The sequence below is a fragment of the Ips typographus genome, linkage group LG5, assembly GCF_016097725.1.
Source record: "Ips typographus isolate SLU linkage group LG5, UJ_Ityp_2.0, whole genome shotgun sequence".
In the NCBI taxonomy this organism is placed as follows: domain Eukaryota; kingdom Metazoa; phylum Arthropoda; class Insecta; order Coleoptera; family Curculionidae; genus Ips; species Ips typographus.
The window spans coordinates 13,883,924-13,909,892 of record NC_138426.1 but is presented as its reverse complement, the minus strand read 5'-3'; the positions used below and the strand labels follow the sequence as shown (position 1 = coordinate 13,909,892).

The window sequence follows — 25,969 nt, the reverse complement described above, 5'->3', positions numbered from 1 at the left end:
TTACATTACAAACAATTTGACTTGCTACTAAGACAAAAATGATGAAAATGTTGGAAAAAAACCTTTTTTAAGAGTCGTTAGTCAAGTTTTTAATCACAAATAAGACAATGCTGCTGAATAGTACTTTTGTCAGAAATACCATTTGTATTTAGTTTATTATTGGTATTCTGGTTTTAAAAAGTAACAAATTGTCAGTCAGGATATCATTAACATTTACTTGAACCACAGTTGGAGAATTTAAACCATTATTATAACCTACACGTGTAATCCTGGAAAAGTTGAAACTCCTCCCAGGTATTGTTGAAACAATAGAAAGACTTCTTGTAGAATGTGACAGGAACCCGTTATTGTCAGCTTTTTCAGTCACATTCTATCAACACTTCTCTTGAGAATTCCGTTCCCTGCTTTCAAGATTTAGGCCCTTGGTCCTAAATTCTTGAAACGATGGAGGAGGGGTGTTATCAAGAGAAAACCTAATTTGAGAGAAACGTGCCATTGTCAACCGACAAAGTGTCAAATTACGGCAAAGCATTTAGTCGATAATCATTTTCATCAATTTTAATTACTAATCTGGTGAGTTAACTTACGTATCAATTTTCAGATCAAGAAAATTTAAGTACTGAAACTCCTGTGAAGATGAGTTGCATCTAAGCATTTATATTTTTTACCTACGACCTCAGTGTAAATAGCTATTTACGCACAGTTGTAAAAAAAGCGCACAGTTTTAAGATGGGCCACAAACTATCGCTCTAATGCTGGAAAAAATTGATTTGGTTTACATTTCTTCCTTTATCAGATTATATTCGATGGAGATCATCGCGTAATGCATTGTTCATACAGTTTTAAGTAACTATACCACTTCGTCTAGAATATTATCTGCAATAGCTAACACATCAAGTAATATTACTGAAAGTTTTCCCTTTCTTCTTAATAACTGTAATGTCACCATAAATAATTATTTTAAGAACAACACATGAATGTTTTTTATTACGTTATTTTTTTCTTTAGTGGAATAATACCTATGATTAGTCATTTCATTACGTTGAAAATATACTTTTTTAATGAAAAGTTACTCTGAATTATATGAATTGCGAAAACAGGACTTTCCATTTGGTCGTAGGTAAAGTATAGTACGTCACACGTGCTCTAAAGCATTTTACGCACTCATAGAATTACACACTCGCGGCTACGTGCGTAACTTTTTCCATATCGTGCGTAAAATGCTTCTTACAGCACTAGTTACGTAATTTACTCTTATATAAAACAAACATTATTTTTGGTATTTAAAACTCATTTACTTTCTTCAGACAAACAAAAGCTTTTTCAATTGTTTTATTGTGATTCTTAAATTATCAATGCATTTTTTTCGTATTTTCTGAATATATTTAGTTAACTTTACGATTTTTTAATATTAAATTTTTGTTCTCCACACAAGGAGATTCAATTTAAGGAATTAAATTTTCTTAACATGCCCTAGTGTTTAAAAATTTTCATTTGCTTCTAGAACACTAGTTTTTTAAAAGCAAAATTACTAATTTTGATTTTTTTACGTTTGTTGACAGTTTTCTTTAATTTCTTTCGGCTGTAATTTGAATTTATTGATTTAGTTTATATTTTTTGTAGTTGTATTTGCAATTTTGATATCAAAAACGTAATTTCGTTTTGTTGTCATTTTGACAGCACAAAGTCAAAATTTACCGTACATCCTCATGTAAATTTCGGTGCAATTATTTGCATAGGTTGGTAACAAATATTTTGATCTACAAATAAAAACATAAACAGACACATTTTTTGAGGAAAAAAATTTAATTTATACACTTCTTAAACCAATATGACTTAGTTTTACAAGTTATTAGAATACAATAAGATTGGTTAGTGCAAATTTCAAACACTCATAGGTCTAGTAAAGCTTTTGGCACGTTTTATTCATATATTTAAAACGAAATTATCTACTACACTTATTAAATATAATAATAACATTTTAATTAACATTATGCACATTTTAGATAGATTCAACCAGTGATAAATAGTTCTAGCTCTAATTTATATGTAATCTAAGAGTTGTTATGATAAAATCTAAAACACTTACTAATATAGTGTGAATATGGCATGGTTAGTGGAAGTGGTTTGTATTTACATATTATAATTTAGACCTAATTTATTAGGTGTTACTAACATTTTCACCTACTTTGCACGAAACTGATTTTATCAGCGTTTAACGCTGGATATACTATAATTACCCGAACTTGCTGAAATATTAGTAAAATCACTCAGAATACGATGTTTTATCAGAACTGGTATTCGAACCCGGTGAAGATGCGGTGGTTTTATCATTGTAGATCTCATGCAAAGGCCCCATCATGCTCAAATAATCGTGCGGTGGTCGGATAATTGAAGACAAGTACCCAGTGCCTGCGTAAGGGGCCGCCAGGAACCTCCTCGAAGGGCTGTACCGATGAAAAGGATGTGGGGGACCAAGAGGAGAAAACGCAGATGGAGATGAAGTTTCCTCATCACCCACCATTAGCTCCATAGCTTGTAGAATGTCTCCCTTACATCTAAAACAATGCAATGAATTACACTAAATTTTCTAACACAACAAAATAATGGAACACACCTTTGCAAAATGGCTTCCACGTCTGATCTTCTCTTACCCGGAAACACCCTCATCAATATGTTGACCGGAGAACGTTGAGATGAAGGTTGTGGAATTTGAGTGAAGCGAGCGTGTTGAGAAATGTAGTTTTCTGTTGTTGGAGTGAGAGGTTCAGGACTGACGTCACGTTTTAAAGACAAATTTTCGGGGGTGTTGGTGTCGTTTTCCTCCACGTTTAGGTCGGCTTCAGGACTGGTCGCTGGTTCGGGAGAGGAGCAGGAAACTACAGTCTGAGAAATGGAGGGAGGTGGATTTGAGAGCGAGAAAGGTCTAGAGCATTTGTCTTCTGGGTCTGAGTCGGATTCTTCTATGTTGATTTTGGCACGTTTAGATGCTGAAACAAACACAATACAATTTAAGAAAATGTTTAGTTGTAATTAGTTTAACTGCTACTATACATATCAAAAAGCAGACATTATCACACAGAGATTGTATAGTGAGAATGACAGGGTTACGTCTGTTCTTTATTTATTCGATCAATTGCCCTTTGATCTATTGTTGTGCCTATCCCTATTGCGTTGTCCGCCCTTCGATTCCTTCGAGGGTTGTGGTTTCTGTATTTGGGTCAGGTTAACTTCATGGTAACTTAAGCTTTTTTCGTGTAACGTAGATTTTATTTTTCTGTTTGGTTAGTGGTAATTAAATTAAGTACCTGTAGAGTTAAATAGGCTAAGAAATGTGAGTTGTTTGTATAGAGCATAATAAAAGGGAGAAAATGTAGTGTAGTTTTTTTGAAAATGGAAAATTTTAAAGTGCTTTTTTTGTACTTATTTTACCTAATTTAAGGTCCTTTGGTATAAATATGTCATTTGCTGTGCGTTGGAACCCTTCTGGAGCAAAATAAAAAATTGCCAAAATTGCACTTTTTGTAAAAATAGCATATTTTTTGACACACGTTGCTTTGACCCTAAATTACTCCCTTACTTGACAAGCTACGTCAAAATGTCATAGAGAACAAAAGATAGAGCAGATTTCAAGGTTTCCAAAAATACAGGGTGTCCGGAAAATACGTGTACAACGTTTGACGACAGACTCCTGACGTCAAAATATGTCGATCTAAGCCGACTTAGTTATATCCAAAATTGTCTCGTTTAGCCGGTAGAGGGCGTCAAAAATTTGTAAAAATATTGGGTACAATTTCATTTCTTAAAGAGTATTGATAAGTGTATTCAGCAAGATGGCGGTCATTTTACACATTTGCTTAAGTAATGTTTTTGGTTTACTTAGTTTCTTACAATAAATAATTTCAACTTTATTATACCTACTTTGATGTATGCAGGTAATTGTAAATTTTTTTTTTCTGGCGAAACAGCTCATCCACCGGGAAATATTAAAGAGGTAAAATAGCTTCAAAATACTTCCGGTCACTCGACAAAAATATCTGGGTTGTCATAACGCCGTTCATATAAAAAATGAGGAGAAATATTGACGTATTATATCACTTTTATAACACTTCCACTTATTTACAGCCGGTGACTATACTACTAGAAAACGTCATTTTATAGTATTAGTCTACATACTAAAATTCATTAAAATCCATTAGCAGGTTTTCACGTAATTTAGTAAAAAACCAATATTTTTACAAATTTTTGACGCCCTCTACCGGCTAAACGAGACAATTTTGGATATAACTAAGTCGGCTTAGATCGACATATTTTGACGTCAGGAGTCTGTCGTAAAACGTTGTACACGTATTTTCCGGACACCCTGTATATTCCCATGAGTTGATTGGTCATACCGTTTGTCCGCTAGAGGGCGTCAAAGTTGCTTCACCATAAAAGTCCTGATATGAAGTATATTTACGGACGATCAACGGGGTTTTCTATGCATAAATTTGAATTTAGTCCTTTAGTGTAACTTGTTATACTTGTTGTGATCCTGTACGCCACTGCCGTATCCCGATTATTCGATTCGTATTTTACGGCTCAACTTACCACGAGGAGAGAGAAAATAATAACGCAAAACGCGCCTAAGTGTATCGCGCGACCGCTAAAGTACCCAGAAAATCTCTTGAAAATCCCTTTAATTGATCAACCCCAGTTCTCGTCTTAACCCTAACGACTCTCAAAAAGGATACACAAGTCATTAGGGAACATGTGCTTACACGCGATTCGAAAAGACTAAAATTGCTGCTGAATTGTTTGCTTTTCGACCGGGCGGGGATTATTGTTTCTTTCTTGTTAGCGGTTTTTGAGGTTAAAAATTTTTTTTTTAAGAATATTGCAGGCAATGTACACACTGGATTCTTTACTCAGTATGACCAAAAAACATTTTTTTTCAAGCGGTCTAAAATAAGCCTATTGTGTACCTGTACTGCCGGCGTGGAAAGGCTATTTTATATCCTAGGAGGTAAAAGAGTAATGTCCAGAACTTGATCCAGACTAAAAGCGTTGCATTTAGAAAAAAGCAGATTAATGCAACACTTACTTTGCTTTGATTGGCTTGTCCGGCTTGGCTCTGCAATACAATCCTTTCATGTTCTTATTCTGAAATACAGTTTTCCTGAAGGTGTCAGGGCTAAATTTGTGTTCAAATTCAAAATTCACATAAACAAACGGCCTGACACAAAAAGACAAAAACTGATTGACACAACACGAAGCTATTTCCAAAGTTGTCTAACAGAGGGCGTATCATGGCTGTCTAGCGTCATCTGTCGATTACGGTTACGCGCTCCGAATTTACACGGAACGCGGTTCTTGAAAATAGGCTTTCAAAAATGTTATCGGCCATTTGCTCTGGTTTTTTGGCTTCAAATCTCCGTTGTTCTATGAGAATGATATTTTTTCAGTAACCGTGTATATTTACCAGTCCGAATTTATGTATTATGTTTACCTTATTACGCTTTCACTGTGTCATCTGTCAAAAATCGTGAGGTCCATGGCACACTAATTCAAAATTCAAACACCTTGTACTAATACTAGTAATTGCGTTGTTGTATTGTTAAATAAAGTTTCAGTGAAGCCGTAAAGCAACCTAAATCGCCGAAATGAGTGATAGTGATAAAATAAGTTGTACACCACCTGCTTTAGCAGCAATAGCGTCAAATACGCTAAATAATTTGATTCTTGGCAGGTCCCGCGAAATGTATGAACGAGCGTAGAATAAATTCACCACTTGGGCCAGAGAACACCAAGCGGTCAATTTTACCGAAAATGTTGTATTGGCCTATTTTGCCCATTTAAGTAAATCATTGAAGAGTTCGACAATGTGGGCGCAATATTCCATGCTTAAAGCTGAGCTAAATATTAAAGACAGTAAGCATTTTTAAAGCGAAAAAGTGAAAACTATGCAGCTAAAAAGTCTAAAACTTTCACCAAGAACCAAGTAGACACTTTTTTAACAGAAGCACCTGACAAAAAGTATTTAGCCATCAAGGTAAGATCCGAAACAAAAATGAATTTATGATTTTTTTTAATACCTATATTCAACATTTTTAGGTTGTTTTAATATAATTACCATCAGGGGCATGTCGATGTAATGAACTGGTAAACTTGAGAATTCAAGATATTGAATATATGGAAAAATTAATTCTGGCGCAGAACATTTACAATTGTTGGAGAGTTTTACATAAATATTTGTGAAAAATACTTGTCTCTTCGTCCAGATGTTATTGATACAGATCGTTTTTTCATTAAATATCAAAATGGAGTTTGCCACAGAGTTGTAAGGGGTATTCACAAAATCTCAAGTATTCCCAAGGAAATAGCGTTGGCTGATGTCAAAAAATATACTGGTCACTGCCTTCGCCGAACCTCTGCAACTCTTCTTGTACATAATGGTGGAGACATTTGCTCATTGAAAAGTCACAATGGTTGGAAGTCTACAACTGTAGCAGAAAGCTACATTTACGATTCTTTAAGAAATAAAAATGACACAGCAATGAAAATTCTGGATGTAAATGATTGTAATTTAATACCAATGGAGAACAATACCACAGATGATATCAGAGAACCAGTAATTTCAACAAACCCACAACAACAACCTACTTTAAATGTAAACCATGAAGTAGAGGGGCAGGAATATCATTTATGGCAGAATTGTAAATTTGAAAATTGCTTATTTAAACTGACGGTTTATAGTTCGAATACCGACAAAGAAAATGTGTAGATTATTAGTTACATTTTTCTATTAATTGATATATTAATTTATGTTAAAAGTGTGGTAAATATAAAAAGTTTGTAATGCAATTATGTATGCTAGTATTATCCTAAGTAGCCAACAAATTGGGTTTTCCGGTCAAAACATCGCAAATCCATACAAACTGTATACATGCCGCTTGAAAAAAAAAATAGTATACGTTAGACGGACGTGAAATGACGTCACATACGTTTTGGCACTTTCACATACGTCATTTACAAACGACCGTTAAAAGCTCAAAATGTTAGTCTATAACCCCTTTTCCACCTGCCACCAATGTGGCAACGCTGCGACATATACAGGGTGTTTAAAAATGCAAATGAACACGACTTTTAATGGTGTAAACCCAGTCGCCTGGATGCAAAGTTTGATTGTGAACATTTTTGGTCTCCTGCTAAATTGTCGTATTACTAATCGTTTCATAGATATTTGCAAGTTTTTGACATATTTTTTGAAAATTACATTAAAATTTGCAAAATCCTCTATCTCAGTTACTTTTAAATTTTTAGCTAAAATGTTCGTTTTGAATTATTTTTTCACCTTCCGCAAGTATTGACTGCGTTTACCACGTTTTAATTGTGTGAAATTGGTCTAGGCAGCTGGATGAAAAAGGTAATTTTGATTACTTTTGGCATCTTGCTAAATTTTAGGATTTCTAACAGTTTCCGAGACGTTTTTGATTTTTTCAAGATTCTGTATCTCGGTTATTTTTAGGATTACAGCGACCGTTAAAAGCTCAAAATGTTCGTCCTGAATCCCTTTTTCACCTGCCGCCATAAAAACCACCTTTTTCAAAGTTGAACACCCTGTATCTCAAGAACAAAGCACTTGCGGTGACATGTCTCTTAAACTTTTAGTTTTATTTTTCTAGAAGACATTCCTACAAATCTAAAACATCCTGTACAGTATCAATGTTTTCAAAGATTTTTAATCACTTCAACAGACGAAATCTTGTTGGATATTTTCTTTGTATCATTGTGATCTTTCAGTCTTGTGTTACACAAATTATCAACTTTGTCAGTTCGTCATCATTTTAAAACCTAAGGAGGATACATTTCAGTAGCACCGTTCCATATAAAGCCACAAGTGATGCCTACTCGATGACAGACAACCTTGAAAAACATGTTTTATGAAACAAACTTGTTAACGGGGCAGTATAACGACCACTCGAGACTAACCAAAGTCAAATTATTGCATTAGAAGAGAAGTCACGCGTAGAAGAGAAAATTAATTATCAATCCGCCAGGCCATTATAAGTCGTAAAGTGATATTTAATTTTGCTTTTATGGCAATGCCCAACAGATACTCATATTTATACCGGCATATCACCCTCCTATTACATTCCTTCTTTATTGCGAATTCCCAAGTATCATTTACGGGTAATGAAGAGGCGACGACGGCTCTTTTAAAAGGCCCTTATTAACTTGGCTCTTCGTTACATATCTTTGCTCTTCAATTTGAAAACCTCCCTCCAAGAGACCTGTTGATTTTTGGCTAAAAGCGCCACTAATTATGTGGCTACTTGTTGATGTGCCAAAATTACGGAAACACTTAACTTATAAAATATAGACGTATAAACGTCCTGGCAAGAAAGAAAGAACATTAAAACCTCCCAGAGTCAGTAAAGTGCAATAAATCTGATTGCTGCCAGTATCCATGCATCTGATTATAGTCGGAAACTTTTATCCGAAGGGCAGGAACAGAACTCTCGTAAACTCTGACAATACCGGTTAATTTTCTTCTAAACTTTGGATATTATAATGGTAGCTTAATCTAGACACTCCGGGAAACTTTCATTTAAACTTGGGCGGGGCGTGTCTTTGAACAGTTTAAGAGCTTAAGATATGGTTTTTACCACCACTGCTACCTCATGCTATGTATTCCACTGTTAGACAATATATCTTTGCTATACTTTAATAGTATACAGGTGTGGTAAATCCAAAAGCGACCATAGGAAAACCGTGTAACGGACAGAGAAACGTAGGTAATTGCATGCGTGGGACAAAGACAGAAAACAAAAAAAATACCAAGTAGGCCATATTTTTAGCGCGCTGTTGCCAAACGCCGTAAGTATTCAATACCCGCGACAAACTTACTTACGGCGTTTGGCAACAGCGCGCTAAAAATATGGCCTACTTGATATTTTTTTCGTTTTCTGTCCTTGTCCCACGCATGCAATTACCTACGTTTCTCTGTCCGTTACACGGTTTTCCTATGGTCGCTTTTGGATTTACCACACCTGTATAATTAATACAGTCACGTGATAGCTGTCAGATTTTCACTCTGTTGGTAAAAGGTAGAAATCAGTAAAGAGTCTGCATATAGTTTGTAATTGGTAATTAATTTTTAAGTAGATAAGAGGGTTTGTATCCTAATTGACTGTTGATTTCTCCACACTATCGGAGGTAATACAGTAGGATTTTCCGGAAATTAAATTAAAAAATGTACAATCTGGTAACCAATCTACCCAACGGTTTTACTTTTGCAACTTAAGTCTACATGTGCCTCATTTGCGTAAATCTGAGCACAGTGGTACACATATTGTGATTCCGGTAGGAAAAAGTAAAAACACAACAATAAAGTCTTCCTATTGAGATCGAAACACATTTACGACAGCATCCAATTTTGAGCAAAAATGCGTCGTGTCGCTGACACTTTCAGACTTTTAAATCCAGTTTATCTGAACAAAGTCACATAAACGCAAACTCGTTAAACGACGAAGGGCTCCGCTATAACCGCACGGTATGTATATAAAGGAAAAGGGGAAGGAAACACAAGTGCTTCCCATCCCCAACAAAAATTCTTTATTTCCCGTAGTTGGAATTGTGACACAGCGGCTTTATATTATTAAAAGTGGGAAAGAAATGGAAAACAATGGACCAGAGGTTCACATTTCGTTGTCTGCCTTCTTATTCTGACCGCAAAACTGAATTTTTGCCTCCTGTTTTTAAGTTGCTATGTGCAAAACTGGCGGCTTAATTAAAAGCTCAATTCTTCAGAAAAACGGCTCTACCATAGGGTGAATAAAAACTGTGTTTCACTCTTTTCCGATTTAATGACCACCACTTCAGTTATTTTCAACCAGGAAAAACGCTTTTTTACAGTTTTTAAGCTCGTTTAAAATGGGGCTGGCCAGTTTGTGTTCCATTGAAACAGTTGAGCCCTGTTTTATTCGATAAAGGGCCCATTATGGCTCCACAAAAAGTTTCGTACTTGTTAACCAATTTTTCCGCCGGATTAATTGAATCTAAAAACTGAATAACACTAATAAGTAGTGCTCCTTAATGACAACCGCCATTATTGCTGTTCAAATAGAAGCCAATTTTCCAAACAGCGTCGTTCTCTCAAAAGGTCATTATTTGCATTTCAATTGTCAATATAAGTTATTCTTAATATAAAAGAGTTGTTTAATTTTAATTATATTTGTCGTTGTGAAACTGTTACTTAGAATAAGTAACATTTGCTAAGATAATGGTTAGGCAAATAAGAGTCACTTAAGATCTTTGTTTGATGTGCTAATACTGCCGCGACGCATTAGACATCTATTGCACACCACTTCTTCACGTATATACGGGGTGTTGTGGTTCCACTCATTATCTCAACTTAATGGAGCTAATTGCTGCTTTTAACCCAAAACTTTAATCAACTAGAACGCAGTAGTGGCGATAGGTCCCTAATGCTATAGAGACATACAGAAACAATAAGTAAGTCGTTAGTATTTAAAGGAATCGTATTGGTAAATAAAAGATTTAATATTTGAATAATACAGCCTACTAATGGTGTTTTTATAAGGATATATTGTTGACTTTGTCCTTTCTTCTACCCGTTAGAGCCGAGCGTACTTGTTTTAAACTAATTTACCAATTCGTTTTCAATTATGTGGCAAATAACGAAATCCTCGTTTTATACTTCTACCAAGGACTCTCATCTGTATTATATGTCTGCGTAGCCTAATGGTCATTCGATGTTTTATATTATTGTGTAAGGTTTGTTTAAGAATGGATCGACTCTCGGCCTGGTAATGGATTGAATATGTAATTTAATGTTTTTGTTTCAAACTGTGGAAAGTACTAAGTTTGTGAAAATATTTGGACACTCACAATGTTATTGCAATAAAGTTCTTCTTGATATCGTATTTGCTTGACCACAAATAATGCAAAGCCTAAGAAGTGACACTTCTTCTCTACAGCTGGGTTTACCAGACATCCATTTTGCTGTTTCTTCATCCAGGTATCTATGTTTAGAAAATTTTTTAGCTTCTTCCTGCCCTGCTAGTTTTTTCAAGTCCTCCAATCGTTTAAATTCCATTTCTCATTCTTGTCATTCCCACAATGTTTAGATCGTGGCTAAGAAATGTTTGAAAGGCCTTTTCAAAGATTTGTATGCATTTTCAAGCTTTAATTGTTCCTGCAACCTACATCAGTATTTTTAATTTTATTATTATTTTCTTCTTGTTGCATCCTCACCGTTTTTTCCACTTTGTGTTGAAACGTTGTGTTTATGGGTTTCTGACAACTTTTAGGGGCTTTGGCACAATTTCCTAGTTACGTAACCAGATTCTACGATAAATTTTGTTCTCTTGAAAAATTCTCGTTTTTATAACCGTTTTCGAGTTATTCGACAAAAACCAGTTTACACGGTACCTTAACCAAAATTTTCGAAACGGACACTTAAATTTTCATATTTGAATAATTCCGCTATTTTTTTACTTACAGGGTGCGTAAACCACTTAAAATAAAACTCTTTCAGTCCTCTTTCCTGTCACGCCAGCCACCCGTTCGGTTCCTGTCCTATATATACAGGGTGTAGCAAATTACAAGGACATGTTTCACCATGTGTATGTCAGTTGGTTTTTGAACCTCCTTTCATACAGATGTAGTAACATGCTTGATGAAGCCAAAAAGCAGAAACACGTGTCGCCGAGTTATCATCCTTGTTCTTTACTGCTACCTTTTTTTGCGAAATTTACTCAAAAAACATTTTCTATAACTTTTCTAGGAAGAATTTAAAAAATCCTCTAAATATTAGTTAAACATGAATTTACTTACTTGGACTGGATGGATTTGAATTATCCGAAGGAATAAACGACGATTTTTGATGATGAAAAGTAGTCGGAGCTCCGCCCATGTCCAAAGGGGCTGCGGTGGTTTCGGGGGGTGTTAAAGGTGCCATAGCAGTGTCATTAATGGTCGCAGCTGGAGCTGGAAAAATTATACCCAATTCGCGGGCTTCGTTCTCTTCCTGGGCTTGTTGTCTTCTTAGGGCCACTTGGGCGGCCATCACTCTTTGTCTTTCCGCTATCAGAGTGCATTTGGCGCAGTTGCAATCCCTCCATCTGCAATACCTAAACAAATTGACCAGCTTAAGTAACAATGTTAACATAGTAGAAGCTTCGGGTTACGTTTTAAATTGGATCCACTTTCGGAAATTGCCTGTCTCTGACAGGCTTAGACGTTAAACGGATACCTCAAATACTCTCAGAAAAAAGATTTAAGAAAGTGTTATGTTTTTGTAAGCAAAATAATTAATATTCAATTTGTTGCAATATTGTAAGTTTAAACAAAATTGCCACTTTACAGAATAATAGAACACTTGACGTCCTATAAGGTTTCCGCATTACAATACGGAAAAGTAACACTTACCAGTATAATTTAATTACCAACTTTCTTTGATTGATTATTATAATGAAATCATTGCAATTTGTTAGTCTGAAAAAGAGTGAAAGTAGTATTTTTGATTACTGAATACTTAATATATTAATGAATCTGGTTCTAATTTTGTAAGTAATACAAATATAATAGTATAGAAACAGTGTGTCACACAATATAATAGAAAACAATATTGTTGTCATACAATATAATAGAAAACAGTGTCTCTTCTGTTGTTTTTGACGTTATTTCCTTTTATGTTAACATAATTCGAAATAAAGATATTTATTATTATTATTATTATTATTATAATTTAGCAAAACCATTGACAAATTTAAAATATTTGAGCTAAAACTCAAATATTGTTTTCTAATATTTCTTACCACTAGAATAGCAATAATTATGTAATTAGTTATGAAAAATCTGATATTTTGTACTATGTTTTATATAATTTATAATAAAAACAGTTTTCAAAAAAAATATGTATATTTAACACGAAAAGTAAAACTTCCTACGTCTTTGTTGTCAGTTTGGAAATGTATCATATTTGTATGTCTGTAAAAAATTAAACTTTTGTAAGATTTGCATAAAATTCAAAATACTGGTTACCAGAGAAAAGTACCTAATTTAAATTCAAATCAGAAAATAACCAATATTCAAACAGAAACGTGAAAAGTTGTTTTTCGAGTTTTTGATATATTCAAAGAATCAATCAAAGAAGTAGACAAATGACGAAACAACACAAGATCAGTCAAATAAATCTACAAAATGATTGGGCAATTTCTGTCTTTTAGTAGATTTTGTTAGTGGTGTGCCACTTTTACAGGGTTTTCCAAAATTATTCTGCAAAAATTTGAAATTTATGCAAACCTCCAGAATCAAGTGTTTTCATATTATTAACGGAAACGTTCAAGGAAATATGCAACTCCTAAATAACGAAAAGATACGACTAGAATAGTAATGGTCAAGCAAGAACAAGAGGAAACAAAAATTACCCCAGAGTAGAAGATAACGTGGATGCTGTCCAGAGCTTTACATATCTAGTTGAACTCAACACGAGAGGATCAGAGGAATCGGAGATACAATATACAAAACCATCATCAGGCCGGAATAAACTGGAGGTGTTTGAAAGAAGAATACTAAGACGGATCTTCGGGCCACTAAATGAAAATAAGATATGGAGAAGAAGATATAATCATGAAATCTACCAACTTTTCAAGGAGGCACCTATTTCAGATTTCGTCAGACTACAGAGGCCACGTAGTAAGAATGCCGGATAACAGGCTACCAAAAAGGGCCCTCAATAGTAGGATGCAGGGCAGAAGACCAAAAGGGAGACCACGGAAAAGATAGGAGGATGAAGTAACAGACTCGTTGAAGGCGGAAGATAGAGGAGGCCAAGGCTCAATTTGGGCTGTAGCGCCATTGGAGAGAAAGAGAGAATGGTAATGGTAAAACAATTATTATCGCACTAGTGCAGTAAATTCTTTCAGTACGTAACTCAGAGTTGATTAATGATGATTTCTGCGCTGATCGTAAAAACAATATAGTACATACATTACTCGTACGGTATATTTGGCAAAATTTCCCACTAGTGATTATAAAAAAGGCCCATACCACACTAGTAATGTTAATATAACTGTTATGTTTATTTACACTACATATTATAATGATTGGCTACTCTACTAGGATAGATAGTAATGACTTTTTTATAATTTGTTTATGGAAAGTATAGTCATATGATGAGTAAACCAATTGAAAAATTAATTTTTTATGAGCATCATTACATGTTGTTTCTAATGTGGTATGAATTTGGCAATTGTGGGATTTGAAGTTACAGCAAGTAAAATTTGTTGTAGCTGCACATCATTAAATACAGAGTGATTCAGGTTTTAATACACAAAATCCAGTCCTCAAAATAATCCCAGTTTGCTCTACTAATCCCGAAAATGTGTCTGTTTGGGTGAAGTTTTATAAAAAAAAAACGCCTATACATGTTTTAAGAGCCGATTATTGTTGTTACAGTGGCGCGCGTATTAATAAGTCACCTGATAATTTTTAAGAAAAAAAAGGTACCCCACTGCTTTTTAGAAAAATAAAATTGATTTTTCCATTTCCCGTTTAATTTTGAAGGAAAAAGGTCCCTTGGAAATTTATCTTCAGACCCACCGTTTTCGAGTAATCGAAATTCGAACTTATCGAGGCGATAAACTAATTGTAAGCAACAAAGAAATAAACATTTGATACAAAATTATAATAATTGTTCAAAATGGTGTCTTTCGACTTCAATGCATTTTCTGCAACGTTGGACTAAAGACTGCTCGTAAAATTGGCACCCTGTATTTGCTGAAAAACGCATTTCCGGGATATAGTTTATACAGGGTGATTCCAAAGTTGGGGCTTTCCTTTCACCTACGAATAGGGCTTCAAAAAATAAGTTTTTTTTTCCTTTGACGCTTTTTCGAAATATGAACAATAACGAAAATACAGGGTGTCAAAGTTTTACTGAAAAAAAAAAACAAAATAAAAAATAACATAAATTTAATTTTAACTAACTTCAGGTTATTCCTTATCAACAGACATAAACAAAAACAAAAGATTTCAGCCGCCTTTGAACTAAGTTTTAATAATTTGACATTTTGAATTAAAACAGCATTTAATTTTAGGCACGCATTAAGACGGTTTTTATTTTTTTACTGGGAAACGGTGCGTCGTAGCAAAAAATAATAAAAGGGGTTTTATTTTTAGAATTGAACAAGGAATTCAATAATAAATTTTATGTTGAAAAAAAAAAACCAGTAGGGTAATATTTTTTTTTCGAAAATTTTTTAAAAAAATTGTACGCGCGCCACTGGTAAACGCAAGAAAATTGTTGTTTCTTGGAAAATTTTCTTTCCACGTAGCTACTGACACCCACAATATTTTGTTTAATTACTTCAAGTTAGTTGGCCAAAATCAATAAATTTTTATTTTTTCAATAAAACTTTGACACCCTGTATTTTCGTTATTGTTCGTATTTCGAAAAAGCGTCAAAGGAAAAAAAAAACTTATTTTTTGAAGCCCCATTCGTAGGCGAAAGGAAAGCACCAACTTTGAAATCACCCTGTAGACTAAAATGGGATTATTTTTGGACATTTTGGAAACTTTGTGTATTAAAACCTGAATCACCCTGTATATTTTGCCCATATAAACGCATCATTTCTCCAGGTTTGTTAAAATACATAAAAACCGTATAATGGCAATTCTGTAAATGTTAGTTTTTCTTCAAAGAAAGAGTAAAAAATCGAGTTTGATTTATTAAAAAAGTGTTATGGAAATCTAAAATCTACTACAAACCAAAGTGGTCTCATTTTCTAATTCGAGGAATTAGATAGAAAAGTATTGGTGTGTAGGTATATACCTATAGGAAACTACTTTTTAAGTAAAGGACCATCATATACATACATGTTATGAAAAATTTGGTTAATGCCAGTTTTCTGAAAATTGATTGTTGGGTGCCTATGATGTCTACCATATTATTACTTTGTTAAAAGGTATATTAATTGTTGTTGCAGAATTTGATTGAAATTTAAGCTTAAACTAGAATTAATTGAGTAATTTCCCTACCTTTTGTGGCCTTTCAAAGCCGACACGACACCGTGATTTCTACACCGAGCACATTTAGGGGTCCTTTGATATCGTTCAGACGTGCGGAAAAACAGAGCCGGCGGAATCGCGCCCAAAACTGGATGCTGCGACATTATCGTCGACATGTCGACACCACTATTTGGCAAACTCATTTTATCCGACCAGTCAATTGTCCATATAAAACCGCAGACCGAGGAGCGAAAACGAATTTAATTCAAACTTCCGTCTTAGAATTACCAGTTTCAGCAACTGACACTCCTCAATCCTTAAAGTTAATAGGTATCCGGTGGTCGTTACAGTTGGTGAAACTGTTGGCTGTCACCGCTTGGCAACAACAGCCAATCGCGGCACGTTTCGCCCGGGTTGCCGCCCCATTTTCGTGACGTTGCCCGGTTTAGCCCCGCCTACCACCCCACAATCCGGTGTTTACTGTATTATGTGCCGTTGCACAATGAGCGGTTGAATAGGAATACAAACTAGTTTTCAATGGCAAATATATTATATTCTGATAGCATAATGGGGCCCTTAAGAACAGGGAGAAATATAAATGTATTGAAGTTGCGGCGATACGCGTTGTGAAGTAGACGGCTTGTGGATATTGGGGGAGTCTCGTATTATAATCTAAACATATTAATATCATTGAGATGTGTACCAGTACGTTGCGAGGTCAAGCGTTAAAAATTTAGTAGGGCACAATGGGCATAAAAGGTTTTAATGGGCATCAGATGCTTTCGTGGTTTTTTTTTCAAATATAAAAGCACACCACTGATTGAGATTGTGATTAAATTCGATGGGAACGTGATGAAAGATAACTTTTTTTCAGGAATTTACTTTTGTCCTTCTATTATAACTTGTCAGTCAAAAGGATTTTTTGCTTATATAGATAATTAAAGAACTAGCTTTATAATCATATACAGCTGCTTAAATAACTTTTTTCTGCTGAAGAAGAATTTAAAATATGGTAAAGAAAAAATAACTTGAATTATGATGAGAATGTTTAGGAAAGTATAGTGAAAGGCCTTGTTAAACACAAACAACAACGAGCATGTAATGATGGGTATTACTCACGAAGATGAAGTGTGGTAAATCATCGAGTTAGTAATAGCCATTGCATACGTGTAAAATACTGTAATTTAATAGATCTGTTCCCAGAGAGAATCTCCAACTAGTGATCAGAAAAATAGATACATCCATTGGTCATAAGTAGAGTTCGGATTAAAAAGCATAAAAAGCTGTAAAAAAGCTTTTATAAAAGCACAAAACTTTTTCAGAGATGCAAAATTTTTTGAGAGTATTTGAAAGGTTTTTGGACTGTTTAAACAGCATACTGAAGGTTCTGGAATGCTTTAGAGGCATTTGGAATCTCTTACACGGTTCACAAAATTTATTGGAAACTTTTAAACTGTTTTAATATCTTCTCGGAGCTTCTAGACTAGTTGAAAAGCATTTGGAATCTTTTAAACTGTTCTAAATCATTTTGGAAGCTTCTAGACTATTTTGAAAGACTTTCGACTGCTTTAGAAGCATTTTGAAGCTTCTGTAGTGTTTTGAAATCTTTTTAGACTACTTTAGGAGCATTGAAGGTTGTGGACTGCTTTTAAGACATGTGAATTTGAACTTTTGGAAGCTTTGAAACTGCTTTAGAAACATATGGAAGCTTTTAGACTGCCTTGAAATTTTTTGAGAACTTCTGGACTAGTTGAAGATTAATTAGAAGCTTTTAGAGTGTTCTAAAAGCTTTTGGAAGCTTCTAGACTATTTTGAAAGGCTTTAGACTGCTTGAGAAGCATTTTGGAGTTTCTGTAGTGTTTTAAAACCTTTTAAGACTACTTTAAGAGCATTTGAAACCTTGTAGACAGCTTTAGAAACTTTTGGAAGCTGCTAAACTGCTTTAGAAGCATACAGAAACTTTTAAGAGCTTCTAAATAAATTGAAGAGCATTTGGAAGCGTTTAGACTGTTTTGGAAGGTTTTAGACTGCTTGAGAAGCATTTTGGAGTTTCTGTAGTGTTTTAAAACCTTTTAAGACTACTTTAAGAGCATTTGAAACCTTGTAGACAGCTTTAGAAACTTTTGGAAGCTGCTAAACTGCTTTAGAAGCATACAGAAACTTTTAAGAGCTTCTAAATAAATTGAAGAGCATTTGGAAGCGTTTAGACTGTTTTGGAAGGTTTTAGACTGCTTGAGAAGCATTTTGGAGTTTCTGTAGTGTTTTAAAACCTTTAAAGACTACTTTAAGAGCATTTGAAACCTTGTAGACAGCTTTAGAAACTTTTGGAAGCTGCTAAACTGCTTTAGAAGCTTACAGAAACTTTTAAGAGCTTCTAAATAAATTGAAGAGCATTTGGAAGCGTCTAGACTATTTTGAAAGGCTTTAGACTGCTTGAGAAGCATTTTGGAGTTTCTGTAGTGTTTTAAAACCTTTTAAGACTACTTTAAAAGCATTTGAAACCTTGTAGACAGTTTTAGAAACTTTTGGAAGCTGCTAAACTGCTTTAGAAGCTTACAGAAACTTTTAAGAGCTTCTAAATAAATTGAAAAACATTTGGAAGCTTCTAGACTGTTTTGGAAAGCTTTAGACTGCTTGAGAAGCATTTTAGAGTTTCTGTAGTGTTTTAAAACCTTTTAGACTACTTTAGGAACATTTGGAAGGTGTTCGGACAGTTTAAAGTGCCTTGAAGGTTCTGAACTGCCTTTAAGGCATTTGAAACCTTGTAAACGGTTTTAGAAACTTTTAAAAGCTGTTAAACTGCTTTAGAAGTATACGGAAACTTTTAAGAGCTTCTAAATAAATTGAAAAGCATTTGGAAGCTTCTAGACTGTTTTGAAAGGTTTTAGCCTGCTTGACAAGCATTTTGGAGTTTCTCTAGTGTTTTAAAACCTTTTTAGACTACTTTAGGTGCATTTAGAAGGTGTTTGGACAGTTTAAAGAGCCTTAAAGGTTCTGAACTGCCTTTAAGGCATTTGAAACCTTGTAGATAGTTTTAGAAACTTTTAAAAGCTGTTTTTGAATTGATACATTTTGGAACATGTTTTTATCGATCAGAAGCTTTCAATATCTCAATATAGCAATTTTTTGTCAAAGCAGTTATTGGTTTAGTTTATTTTTAAAAACTTGAAAAGCTTGTTTTGTAAAAAACTAGTTAAACCATACAAAAATAGCAGTAAATAAGCACAAAACACTGAAATAAGCACAAAAAGAAGAAAAAAGCAAAAAATGCATTAACAAAATCTGTCAAATGACGTGTTTTTGCATAAATCGTTTACATTAGATGTCAAAGGTTGGTTGTTGTTATTATTTATAAAAAGCAAAATTTCTAGAAATCCGGACTCTACATAAGTCAGAATACGTCATAGTCACGTGAGCATTCAACCAATAAATCTTGACATCTAGGCCGCATTCGTTTTCCAGCTCCATGGAGCGAGCAGAGCGTTTTTGACGTCACGATGACGTAATTTGGCAAAACCATAATTTGACCAATTGTCAAATTACGTCATTGTGACGTCAAAAAAGCTCTACTCGCTCCATGGAGCGTGAAAACGAATGCGTCCCTACGGTTTCTGAGTTGGAAACCAGTCAAAGATTGCTTCTGCGAACAGACCTAACATCATTGGCTGTCAACGTGACAGTTGCTGTCACACGCTATTGTTCGCTCTAAGTTTTTACTGCTTTTTGGATTCGATGAAAAAATTAGTAAGTCACTTTCGCTTATCTGCTGATCTGCATACACAGTTTAATGTACTGTTATTCTTCTTGAAGCACACTGAAAATAAGATAATTCAAGTATACATACAGGCGTGGTAAATCCAAAAGCGACCATAGGAAAACCGTGTAACGGCCAGAGAAACGTAGGTAATTGCATGCGCGGGAGAAAGACAGAAAACGAAAAAAAATATCAAGTAGGCCATATTTTAGCGCGCTGTTGCCAAACGCCGTAAGTAAGTTTGTCGAGGGTATTGAATACTTACGGCGTTTGGCAACAGCGCGCTAAAAATATGGCCTACTTGATATTTTTTTCGTTTTCTGTCTTTCTCCCGCGCATGCAATTACCTACGTTTCTCTGTCTGTTACACGGTTTTCCTATGGTCGCTTTTGGATTTCTATCTGACACTTGCCGCCATATTGTATTTAAGCATATCTGCTTTTCGCTTACTGTTTTCAAGCTTTATAGTCCAGCCCTGGTAATTAATGGATTTTAATGAATTTAGCCCAATTAGTACACAATAAAAAAATAGTTAATCCACATTTTTGATCAGTACGCCACTGGCAAATTAACGGATTTTCAGAAAATCCTCGAGTAAAGATAAGAATATGTGTTGTGTCCCAAGTTTGCTTACATTGCATGTACAGTTTAAATTAGTAAAAAGCAGCAATTCTTCTGAATTAATTTGATATTTTTTTCATGTTTTTTTTCAACTATTCATGTCTTATGCTAAAAGTCTGTATGTTTGTTTGTAGTTTCAGATGAAACAAAAAAAAAAACTGCTTTTTGACCAACTGTGCTCACTGTTTCCCTTTATTGCTTCTTTCGAACGATTTTGTTCGATAAGACCAACAAAACGAAGACTTTCGATTCGAACCATCATACGTTTAAGTACCTGCCCAACGATTCCCGATGGAACATGGGCATTGTGGTCCAAACAATTACTCGTTCCCGTCAAGTGACACGTATTGAGGGCAACATCGACGCGTCACATCAAACCTGTATTCCTTGTCAGCACAACACAAGCACATTGTTTATATTCAGGGAGTAATAGACAAGATAAAGGGGTCATTATTGAGAGGGTTGTACTTGACATATATAATACCTCGGATTGTTTTATATCAGCCGCAGAGTGAAACACAATCAAAGGGGGCCCAAACTGCCTCTATCGCCCACTGATCGATGGCTCGATTGAAGTTTATTGAATGTCAAGACAAAAAATTGAAAAGTTTAATATAATTTGGCGTAGGAAACCTGAATTTCTCCAAATCCAAATTTATTCCGTGTATCTCTCTCCTATTATCCTTGCCACGGTGGTAATCCCTATTTAATTAAATTCCAGAGGGTGGCGACATTCAGCTTCATTGTTGAATTCATTATCCCCTTCTTTTATTCTATACATATAACATTTCGCATACCTTTCGTCTTTATTGCGTTTTCGGCCAGGCAAATCCAAGAAACTCCACACGGAGAGGAAACAATTCCTCCAAGTAACCAGATTAAAATTGAAAGGCGTTAAATAGAGTCCGGATTCTCGAGCGGATATTTCGATTAACCGGACGACTTTTTACAAAGTATTTTAATTAATTTTCGCCTCTTCTTGGATATTTTCTTTTCGGAACGAAGAGTGCGACTGACACCCTTGGATAACCGAAATTGAAATTTCATCTCCACAGTTTTCTGATCTTATCGAACAATGACTCTATTGGGCTACGGTTTTAAATTTGTTTGCAGGATAACTTTTTTTTTTCTTAACACTGACGACTTTTCAACGCTAAAATGATATAAGTTTAAGTATTTACTGGTATTTCATTAATTTTGTCATCTGAAGTGTTATGGAATCGTGTCGAGAAATTAGTAGGAAACGTGATCGTTTACATAAGTGTGCATTCATAGATTCTATAATTGATCAATTATCTAAATAGCTTATTTCCTCAGGAAACACCTTTACTACATTCACATTATAATTTGAAAAATGTACTTTTAATACACTTAGTTTACCTATCAATTATCAATACGTTAGATTTTAAAGATGACACAAAAAATAACATTAAAACCATGGTTTTGATGCAATATTTCAAAATCTAGTTTAACTTTCTGTATAGTCCATGGCACCGATAAAGGTGAACCACTTGTGCACCAATAATATTCACCAATTTTTGTCAGTATTTTGATAAATTTCTTTATTTCTCTTCTGCTTTATTTAAAGTTATATTTCTTTTTACGCTTTACTGTAAACTTTAAAACAAAACAAAAATTACGCACTTCTATGGTCATTGCGTAGAACACAGTGGCGGATCTAGAAAAATCTGGAGGGAAGTTTTCAAAAATGTTTCTTTGACTTTCAGAAGTACAAAAACTATTTCAGTTAAGAACTACAAATATTAAATTCACCATTTGCGTTTTTCCTATTTAAAAATAATTGAACGTCATTATGCTCTATTTTATGGCAAATCCCATTGAGCAAACGGTTTGTTTTAAACCAATGTGAACCATAATAGTATTTGACTTTTTTTCAGACAGAGCGAATCTGTCCATTAGTCCTAGTTTACACATAAAAATTATCATGATGGATTTCCGGTCCTGATGAACCGATCTGGTCGAAACTTTGTTAATTCTGGTAAAAAATTTCAGTATTCCATTCCACTTGTGAGAAATTGCATTGTCAGCTGTGTTTACAGCTCCATGAAGCCAACTTTAACAGTTTTGACGTTAAAGAACACTTTTACATTTTTTATGTCATGTGACAGCTGTCATATGTTGAAATCCGTTCACCAGTAACGTGAAACTGGTTGCGTCACGTGACAGCTGTCCTAAGTGTCAAAAACCTACTCACCGCAGTGACCTAAAAGTATAAAACGTCAAATATAGATGGCTTCCTTTGACGAATTGCAGTGAAGTTGTGTTTATAGCTCCATGGAGTTAAGTTTGACATTTCCGACGTTAAGGAACACTTCTGCACTTTTCTTACGTCACATGACAGCTGTTATAACTGTTGAAATCCGTTCACCAGTGACATGAAAGTATAAAATTAGAAATAGTTGCTAATTTGAGGAATTACACTGTAAGTTGTGTTTACAGCTCCATGGAGTCAAATTTGTCAGTTCTGGCGTTAAGGTTTTAGCGTTTTAGCGGTCACGTGTCAAATTTTGCTTAAACATTTTCAATGTACAGTCAAATCAACACAAACGGAAATACCTATTGAGTAAAAATAACATTAAACATTTAGATTAGACAATAAAAATAATTGCAAACGCATAATATTTAATAGGTTTTGAGTGAATTTTCTCGAAATCTGTACTCCAAGCCATCGAACAATTTACAAAGCACACTTTCCCCTCTCCCACAAGAACCGAACGATTAACTCAAACACACAACAAAAAAAAGAGAAAATAATCACCTTCGAATGAATAAAAACCGTATAGAACAATAAAGCATTAATTAATGCCGAGAGCAAAACTAATTTTCAACCCGTCCGGAAATACAATGTAGGCTTACCTTAGGACTATAAGAATCGATATGGAAAGCGCCATAAATCTGAAGGGAAAAATAAAGGAAAAGAACCTAACCGGGTGCCCGGAAGTGCGAAAAAAACGGGAAAATATTAATAAAGCTATATGTGGCTGGCAGAAGTTTTAGCCGAGAAAGGTAGATTTATAATCTCGTATTACAAAAGGGAGAATAATAATGTCCGCAGTGTCCGGTCCGTACTTTTTTTTTATGGCAACTAATCAACGTCGCGTGCAGAAACCAGTCCGCGTATCGGTAAAACTCGTGAAAGCAATCCTTGCAGATCTTGACTGGGCATATTTCATTATTCCCCAATACGGTGGCTGGACGAAAGGGGACTATCGATGACGTCACGGTTTCTTAACCCTAGAATAGGGCTTGGTTAAGTGGACAACCCATTCGGCGCAAGTTACCGACTCGAGGACATATATTTCATAGATTTTATGATTTATAGACATGTTATAACCAGACTAGTACTAGATCAGTAAAGTAATAAATTATTTTCTACTAATTACAAAAAGTGTTATTTGTCCTATTTCACGACTTAAAAATGCAAGTTTTTATCATTATTGGAATAGAAGTTTAAGTGCAATAAGTCCATTTTGTGTAATATTATCTAAATATTTGTTCTATTAGAAGATTACGATCTCACAAACGCTAGATACACTATTTCCACAATAGTCTGCAGCGAAGCTCCAATGAAAAATCCTGCCACTCCTCCAACTGACACTAAAAGTGTAGAAACCGTTTAAAAGTAATGTTGTAAAGTCTAAAATTGTTAATTAAATTGTCTCGTCAAGTTTATCAAAACAGATCATGTAAAATGAGAATTACCCACTAAATCCAGGTTGTCCTTTACCAAAACTCGTTTGAACCTTGACGTTGGTAAAGAATGCAGTTTTAACGTAATGCCACTAGAAACATTGAATCTACAAGAATACATTTATTACTAACACAATTTAACAAACAAATCAGTGTAACTTACAAACGTTGACTTTGTATTACATTATACTCTGGTTCCATACAAGATGGATAACAATCACAATCCAGTCCGGGCTTCGTAGAACCTTTGGCATGTAAACGATTCAATACTTCTACAACAATATTTCCATTATTTGCTCTAAAACCAAAATTGCTTAAAATCTTACCAACATTATCAGATAAACATTTCAAACCATCAATGTTGCAGTAAGCTATTTTATCTAAAAGTGACCATTATCAACCACAATATAATTCAGTTGATATGCTGAGCAAACATTACTTACTGTAATATGGCATAAGGTGGTGAGTGCAATTACACAATCTCTTCTGATTATCGGCATGACATTGCACCAAACAAGTGGAGTAACTATACAATTTGTGCACTTTAAGGTTCTGCGGTACTTCCCAAGGATATCTGCACTTTCGTTTATGGACAGAGACGTCGTACAGATTAGCGTCATTAACAATTTCAGCAACCTAAGAAATTCAGTACTGGTATCAATGTTTTTGCTATGATGGTAGGAAATTACGTTGAAAATTATTTCTACATTTCTCCAACCGTCACATCTTTTATGTAGTTTGATTCAATATTGATAAATGGAACATCCTCTGGTCCATGAAAGTATACCTGAAAAAATTAAACAAATCACGTAAATCATCACTTTTGACTGTCTTACCCTAACATCTTCTAGAGTTTCAACTGAAAGTTGACCCACCCCCGTATCTCTGTTCATTTTAAAGTTCAAACTCTGTCTGATAGGCTGACTGAAAAGTTTCACTCATTAGTTTTATAATGATAAAATTAAATAAATTCTCACTTGGTGTGTAATGAGTTTATAGCATAACAAATACCATATTCAGTTTCCAAGGGAAGAAATTGATCACAGCAATCGAATTCTATTCCATTCCACTTGCACTTACCCAATATTTTGTCGCATGGTTTCCTAAGCTGTACTTAACAAAATAAACTTTTTAAAAAAAGTTTTATTATGATTAAGTTTTCAGACCTTCAACACTAAATCGGATATGTTAAGTTTAGGACAAGTGAAGCATTCAGTTTGACAGGAATAACAGCTCCCAGTAAAAAATAGCAAGTCCGTGACAAAAAACTCCAAAATAGCTGCATTGTCTCTGGCATCAAACTGTCTAAAACCCGTTCAGTTCAAAACTGAGTAATTGCCAGTAAACGTCCAAATTACCCCTGCAGCCAACTAATATCAGTTCCAGCTTGCTGGCATACAACAACTGAAGGAAAAGTGGTGTTCCATTCCAAGTAAGTGGTTTCAGTTAAGAAACTGATAGAGTTGTTTTGGTAGCTTCTGACGCACCACAGAAAAATGATGGTCATAAGAATGCAATCGGTGGTGAAAATGACAGCCCACAAAAGCCTAAAATAGTTATTTGCGCAACAAGGAAGGAAAATACAGCTTTTGCTCCCAGGAACAATACAAGGGTGCAAAAAGCAGTTTACTTCACAGTTGTGCATATAATTTTTTCTACAACCAATGTTATGTTTTATGAAAAACAAAACAGAAGTTAAATATTATGGATGATTATCAACTTGTACTGGTGGCAATTTAACTCCCTAGGGAGTAAAAGTGATAATCCCTCAAATGAGGGAGAAAAGTTTTATTTCCTGTAGGAGTCGTGGTAAAAATCATTTGGCTATTTTGCAAACACTTGTTAAAGTACCTTAAGAAAATATTT

The 25,969-nt window shown here is 34.6% G+C and overlaps 3 protein-coding genes across 3 annotated transcripts in view; 1 reads left to right on the top strand and 2 right to left on the bottom strand.

Moving 5' to 3' along the window:
* Window positions 1-25,969, top strand: part of LOC145729705 (uncharacterized) — a 74,920-nt gene that overhangs the window by 20,860 nt on the left and 28,091 nt on the right. The window lies entirely within an intron of this gene.
* Window positions 1,771-16,300, bottom strand: LOC145729703 (doublesex- and mab-3-related transcription factor A2-like). Its single transcript, XM_081980562.1, has 4 exons — window positions 16,048-16,300; window positions 11,842-12,137; window positions 2,618-2,990; window positions 1,771-2,558 (listed from the first exon to the last, which is right to left on the bottom strand). Exons 1-4 carry the CDS (start codon window positions 16,218-16,220, stop codon window positions 2,267-2,269), a joined length of 1,134 nt encoding a protein of 377 aa, XP_081836688.1. The 5' UTR covers window positions 16,221-16,300; the 3' UTR covers window positions 1,771-2,266.
* LOC145729254 (sodium channel protein Nach-like) overlaps window positions 23,695-25,969 on the bottom strand; it is a 59,448-nt gene continuing 57,173 nt past the window's right edge. Inside the window, exons 2-11 of the mRNA XM_081979936.1 lie at window positions 25,462-25,650; window positions 25,270-25,408; window positions 25,081-25,211; window positions 24,940-25,027; window positions 24,822-24,890; window positions 24,547-24,739; window positions 24,430-24,483; window positions 24,267-24,375; window positions 24,116-24,210; window positions 23,695-24,010 (exon numbers count right to left, since the gene is read on the bottom strand). Of these exons, the coding sequence (XP_081836062.1) occupies window positions 23,922-24,010; window positions 24,116-24,210; window positions 24,267-24,375; window positions 24,430-24,483; window positions 24,547-24,739; window positions 24,822-24,890; window positions 24,940-25,027; window positions 25,081-25,211; window positions 25,270-25,408; window positions 25,462-25,610 (1,116 nt within the window). The 5' untranslated portion in view covers window positions 25,611-25,650 and the 3' untranslated portion in view covers window positions 23,695-23,921. The remainder of the gene's footprint in view (window positions 24,011-24,115; window positions 24,211-24,266; window positions 24,376-24,429; window positions 24,484-24,546; window positions 24,740-24,821; window positions 24,891-24,939; window positions 25,028-25,080; window positions 25,212-25,269; window positions 25,409-25,461; window positions 25,651-25,969) is intronic.